Source organism: Solanum stenotomum, unplaced genomic scaffold (assembly GCF_019186545.1).
Source record: "Solanum stenotomum isolate F172 unplaced genomic scaffold, ASM1918654v1 scaffold21764, whole genome shotgun sequence".
Classification (NCBI taxonomy): Eukaryota; Viridiplantae; Streptophyta; class Magnoliopsida; order Solanales; family Solanaceae; genus Solanum; species Solanum stenotomum.
Window position 1 is genome coordinate 298846 of NW_026026690.1, and position 6969 is coordinate 305814.

General features: G+C 33.7%; 1 protein-coding gene across 2 annotated transcripts in view; it reads right to left on the minus strand.

The window, feature by feature from the left end:
* Positions 1-4255: 4255 nt before the first annotated feature.
* The window catches only part of LOC125851073 (7-deoxyloganetin glucosyltransferase-like), a 23829-nt gene continuing 21115 nt past the window's right edge, over positions 4256-6969 (minus strand). The window contains exons 1-2 of one of the 2 annotated variants that reach the window (XM_049530872.1): positions 5396-5951; positions 4256-5308 (exon numbers count right to left, since the gene is read on the minus strand). In XM_049530872.1, coding sequence (XP_049386829.1) covers positions 4377-5308; positions 5396-5921 — 1458 coding nt within the window. In that variant the 5' untranslated portion in view covers positions 5922-5951 and the 3' untranslated portion in view covers positions 4256-4376. Of the gene's footprint in view, positions 5309-5395; positions 5952-6969 lie in introns of those variants that run through there. The other variant, XM_049530873.1, reaches the window with a different exon arrangement.

Sequence of the window (6969 nt, forward strand, 5' to 3'; positions counted from 1 at the left end):
TTTTTGGCATGTTTTTGCATGGTCTCCATACTTAGTACTTAATTGTGCTAACCCCTTTCTTTCCCTTTTTGGACTAAAGTGTAGGGATTTGGAGATGATGACATGTCATGGCTATTTGATAGGTTTCTAAGTGTTGAAGATGAAGACTTGGTGAGTCCTCATATATTCGAGGACAATATCCTATATGTTCTTTTATGTCTTTTTAGTATTGTTTAAGTTGTGTATGGGATTGGTCCCGAATTTTGTACTCTAAAGTATTAGATGGTTTTGAGACATCATGTATAAAGTCTTCCACTTGCTATTGTTTCTTTTTTATGAAATGTTTTCTTGGTAAAGAAAATTTTTAATTCTTTATGATTTTAGTGTCTATGCGATGAAGGAATGCTAAGAGGCTTGTATTAGACCTTTTCGAGGTCGAGTACGCCGGTTACGACTAGGGGGTGCTCCCGGGTCGTGACAAGTGGATCCACTAAGTTAAGCGTTCTATATGACGGTAAAGTATAGGAAAGTTCTGACAGTGTGGGCAAGACGTTGTATCACCACTTAGGCTCATAGTAGTAGTTGTCGATTAAAGAAACTCCCACATAAACTATATTACTTTATTATATGAGTAAAGTTGAGTTTGTTATTGCATTTTCTTTAACGAACTAAGTTCCTTTTACTGTTTATTAAAGCTTTTCATATATTGCATGTGTTTCATTGCTTTATATTAAGTTAAGTTGTTCATGAGTTGAGAAGAGCCAAGGTAAGTGTTTCTTTCAGAATCTTTTCAAGCTTAAGTTATGTTTAGCATTCCAACTCGCATACTCGCGCATTCAATGTACTGATGCCAGTTGGCCTGCATCTTATGATGATGCAGACGCAGGTAACTACGATTAACATCCAGCGCCTCGTTGATCAAGTTCAGCATTTAGAGTCAATTGGTGAGCCTCATTGCTTTCCGGAGGGCTCCTTTTATCATTTGCTTTCTAATTTTCACTTGTTAGGATGATCGGGGGTCCTGTCCCAACATCCCTCTTTGTTTTATAGGCTTCATAGACAGTCAGACAGTTAGTAGTTCAATTGTCTTTACATTTTCATTTCCTTTGTTAAGACTTGAGTTGTCATTTTGGCCAAGTTGAATGTTTGACTTTTAAACATTTTAAAGTTATCTTATTATTCAAGTGAGTTTAGTAATTGTTCAGTATAACTATGCATACAGTTTTCCGCTGAGTAAGTAATCCAGGCCAAGGGTTCGCTTGGGGCCATCAATGGTTTTCGAGTGTCGGCCACGTCCAGGGTGTAGGCTCAGGGCATGACAGACATGAATGCTCAACTAAGTTTCTAAGAAGAAGAAAAGAAATTAGAGATGAAATAATTGTCTTGGATGAAATCTATCCAAACTTTTTGTACTATTTCCATGGCAGATATATGATGATGGGAGTTATTTAGCTGATAATTTCATAGGAGTTTCAAGTTTGGTGTGATTGAGGTTGGCTTCAACTTTGTACCTCGATTTTCTGGTATCAATGCGGCACTGCTCAGACATCTGACCGTCGCTTGGAGCTCGAGAAAGAAAGGAACTTAGTTTTCAAATTGTTCTGTAGCTTTTTTTTTCTTTTGATTTTTAAATTAATTTGGGTGTTTTAATTTGACTTCCTTTTTAAAATTAAAAAAAAAAAGGAAAAAAATGAAAATATTATTAAAAATGAAGTTTTAATATTTATTTTTGGTTTTCAGAAATACACTCACTTTGCCACATAAGCATTTAGGGAGGTAATAACAATGGATATTATAGAATATAACAAAAGAAAAGTATAATTGGGGAGACTCTTGCTAGTTAAAGATCGTTAACTAGCAAAGGCGAACCCAGGATTTGAAAACTTCGGGTGCACCAAATATGATCTCTAAGTAAACTTTAAAAGAAAAATAATGAAATAGTGCTCGAGCTGGATTCGATATCTCATGGGTGGTTCCTTTACCTTGTACCAATGACACAAGAACACTCATATGTTTCTCATGGGTGCACTTAGGGGTCTACAAAATCGAACCAAATCGTTAATCGAGTCAAATCGGAAAAAAATCCGACTAGTGGGTTGGTATTGAAAATAAAATCAGACTATATTTGGATTGGTTTTGTTTTAACTAGAAAAATCAACCCGACATTATATATATAACTTTAAAATTTTATTTTATACATAAAAATATTTACTTTGATATAATTTTTAAATATTTCTTATACTTTTTCATAGTTTTTATCTTTTAATATATTATTTCAAGTTTGAAACTTAAAATTCTGAATGGTCCAAAGATGTTGGTAATTATAATAAATCTTAAATCAATATCAAATTAATATTAATGCAAAAAGAAATTCAATTCAACACTATGAATGACAATAATATTGAATATTTGTTATTTAGTTTTACATTGGTTTAGACATTTAAGGTACATAATCTAATTTTAATTTCCTTTAATATTTAGTCATGTAACTAATACTTATTGAACTTATTTTAGCATGATTTAGTACTTTTAAATTATGATAATTTTCATATGACTTGTTAATTTGCAATGTTTGTTTTACATGATTTCATTATTATTATTTTTGTTGGATAATTTAGTGTAATTAATCATATCATATTTTGTGTTATTTTTTTAAGAAACACATTAGATAGTTGTATTTTGGTAGGACTAAAGAAATATTTGAACTACAAGTAAATTATATGTTTGTATGAATACTTTACCGGAAAAACCCGAAAAAACCCGAGTTTTATTGGTTTGATTTGGTTTATAAATTTAAAAATCTGACACAAATGGTTTTGTTTGATATTTGAAAAACCCGAACCAACCCGTTCATGAACACTCCTAGGTGCAATGCTAATTATATCTTAGTTTCTGTCAGTTTCTCAAGATAGATATACATATATAGACATGATTTTTTTTGAAGTTAACGAGTGCACGTGCACCCCGACTTATGAAGGTAGGTCCGCCTCTGTTAACTAGGATCTCAAGATTCAACGAAAGAAGAGAAAACTATATTGGAAGGAAAAGGGAGATTTTGAATATGAGATTATAGAAATTATTTTAGATATATTTATAAGAAAAATAAAGATAATTTTATCTTTAAGCTATCTTAATAAGAATATAGAACTTCTAGATCTATCTGTAAGATACTAGTACAATATATCATTTCAAAAACTTTCCTAAAAAATCTAATATTTTTTTGTAGTTTCAAAAAGTTTAACTTTTAAGTTTTTCTTTTTTACAAATATATTACTATGCATCAATGAAAGCTATCAATAGTTGTGGGACTCTATTTTGTCACGAGCGGAAATTGCAAAGCATATAATAGTGTCACGTGCATGGGGGACCAATAGACATTTGAGGTAGCGAGTGATATTTTTGTTTATCGTTATTAGAATCTTATCATAGTAACAAGTTGCAGAGCGGATCCACGTGACGGAAGGAGTATCGAGCACACCTCTTCCTCGGTAAATTTTATCAAGTATATATATATTAATACTATGCATAAAGAGATATATTAAACAAAATGACCTTAGTTGACAAAAGTTTTCAAACAAAAATTGAACTCAAGACTTCTTCCAACCTAAAACAAGTTTAAATTAAGGATATAACCTATTTACATTTCTCAAACCCATGAAAGTTAAAAATGAACCACCTATTATTTTTAATTAATTAATGCCTAATGTTTGAAGAAAATTTGGTTTGCCCCTTTAGTGGTAAGATTAGTTTAGTTTTTTACTTAATTAAATTAGAGACTAGAGGTAGAGCATTCATTTTTAGAACAGTTTAACAAAACCAAGTATTAGAAAATCTAATGCCTAAGACATTAATTATAGAAAATAACTAGCTGCCATAACCTCCCTAGTAATAGCGGTTTTGACTTTGAATTTCTTCGTTATTGAAAGTATTAAGGTTAATCTAATGCACTTTGTTCATATTTACTTACTTGTCCACAATTTTAGACTTTTCTGATTACAAAATCTCATCATAATTAGCATAAAAGTATGCAAATTAATAATTTTGCATATTAATTAGCTTTAATGAATTTGATAGAGCTTAGAGTGATCAAAAGCTTAATACGCTATCAATACTTGTGTAAAGATAAATGTTGAATGTGAATGAATGAACTCAACTCTAATGAAGTAAAGCATCTGTTGCATACTTTAATACGATCTAGAATTCAAAGCAGAACATGTTGGAAAATTTGTCGGGACAAAAAGACTTTGATGTAGATAACAAGATATTTTTATTTTTATTTTTGGATCATAGTATTACTATTACAGTACCAAGTTAAAATATAACAGAAAATGGAAAAACAAGAATTGAAGGATCTGACAAGCTGATATCAACACAAGAAAAAATAGATAATGAACCACCTAATGTTTGAGTAGAATTTCATTGATCAACTTGTCTATGTTCACATAAGATGATCCTGTTGATTTTGCAGCAGCTTCTTCAGCCAATTTCTTCCACTCCATTGCCTTTTTCTTCATATCTTTACCTTTCTCGCCGACCATTAGATCCCTCACAAGACGTTCAACTTCATCCCTTTTCACATTATTGTCAATTTCCATTCCAATTCCCCATTGAGTGCATTTGAACCAACAGTTAGTCTGTTGTTCCGTGAAAAATGGCCAGCAGATCATTGGCACCCCATTGCTGATACTTTCAAGGGTCGAATTCCATCCACTGTGAGTCAAGAACCCTCCAATAGCAGGGTGGCTAAGGACTTGTTCTTGTGCGCACCAACTTGTTAACATCCCTCTTTCTTTTGCTTCTTCCATGAATTCGGATGGCAGAGTTGCTTTTTCCCCTGATACAGTATCAGGCCTTATGATCCACAAAAAATCCATCTGACTATTGGCAAGTCCCCATGCGAATTCAGTAAGTTGGTTCGCGGTCATGACAGTGATGCTCCCAAAATTAACATAAACAACAGAATTTGGTTTCTTGGAATCAAGCCATTCTACGGTTTTTGGGTCCTCTTTCCAAAGATTGGATCCCAAGCACTCCAAATTCCTGTCCTCAATATGTTTTAAAAGAAAATGCAAGGGTCCAATTGTGTAGACTGGAGGTAGAAAGGCCTGAAGTGTTTCAAGAACTTTCTTCTCTAATGGATCAAATGTATTAATAACAATAGCAGAAGCTAATTTGCTTCTATCTGTTTCTTGGATGAGGTAGTTGAACAAAAAATCATCTGGATTTGTACTTCTCAATAAAGTTGGTAAATCCCTCAGACGTATGCCTTTCATGCCCGGTATCCAATCCAAAGCCGTCTCCAAATACCCATTTGTTAAGTCACTTGCATCTACAATTTCCCCAAGAACAAAGGTTAAAACACAAACATATATAAAAATGGGCCATTTTAAAACAGGACAAATCAAACAGAGTATACCTTTAAGTGGAAAGTATCCTTTTTCAGCAAGGTCGCGGTAATGCATGTAACCTAATAAACCACAAGCACTTGGAGTCCAAAAGAAAATTTCAGGAATGCCCAATTCTTGAGCAGCAGCTAGAGTGAAGCTCATACATCCATCAGAAACGATGCACGAGACAGGTGGCACATTGGATGAACAAGTATTATTGAGCTTTGCAAGCAATTCCTTGAAAGGACCTAAACAAGTATTGGTAGTGGATTTACCAAGGGAAACAATATCTTGAGTTGAATCGGCATCAGATGGTGGAAGGCCATCAGGAATGGTCTCAAATCGAAAAGATGGAAAGCCTTTGAGGGAATCAGGGCCCCGAGACTTAAGTAGACGCCTATGATTGTATTCAGTGTGGACAAAAGTGATGTGAAAGCCTTTGTGATTGAAGATTTTGGCTAATTTTAACATTGGATTAATGTGACCTTGGGCTGGGTATGGGATGCAAACTGCATGAGGCTTGTCAAGTTCATGCATGCTTCTAATGGAATCCATTTCTAAAGGGGAAAGGATATTTTGGTCTGGTTAAGAATGTGCAAGTATTTATAGAGAAAAATAGTGAGATGAACTTGTAAGTTTTGAAAGTTAATGATTAACAAAATGAAGCATGAAATAGTAGAAAATGTCGTAAATAGTCTCTTATTTTTAGGAGTAGATTTTAAATGGTCCCTTAAATATACACTTACTTATCAATTTAGTCCTTTAACTATTTTAAAAACATTAGGTTTAGTCTCTGACTCTTTGCCCAATTTTATACAAATAGCTTAGATATATCAAGGCAGCACTAGGACTGGTTTTGCTTATGAGTTCTAAGAAACAGGCCCAACTCACTGGTTTCTGTGATGCAGACTGGGCTGCGTGCCCCAATACCACGAGGTCAGTCACTGGGTACTTATTGAAGTTTGGAAAGTCACTAATATCTTGGAAATCAAAGAAGCAAAGCTCCGGGAAGATCTCAGCATGAATGTTTTCAGTACATCTAGCTTGAGGGCAGATATTGGAGATAAAGGTTCAAGTAGTTAGTTTGTTAGTTGGTTCAAGAAGTTAGTTAGGCGTCAATTAATTAATTGTAAAAGTTTGTTTATCAGTAGGAGTGGCAAATGGTTGGATTGGATCGGATTTGGATGGATTGAATATGGATTGAGCAAAAATGGTTTGGATTACAATCCACCCAAATAAAATATGGGTTAATATGGATTTGGTCAAATATGGTTTGGGTAAAATGGTTCTAACTCATTTTAAAAAATCTGTTTTCAAAAAAAAAAAAATTACCTCCACCCCCTGGGGCGCCCACCCACCCCCACCTTCCACCAACCTATCCCTAATTTTTTTTTGTTTTCCAAAAACAAAAAAAACTGTTTTTTCAAAAAAAAATAAAAATCTACACCCTCCCACCTTCCACCAATCGACCCCTAAATTTTTTTGCTTTCCAAAAACAAAAAAAAAAATTTACCTCCTCCTCCAGGCACCCCCCCACACCTTCCACCAACCTACCCCTAAATTTTTTGTTTTCCAAAAATAAAATAAAATTACCCCCTCCCCC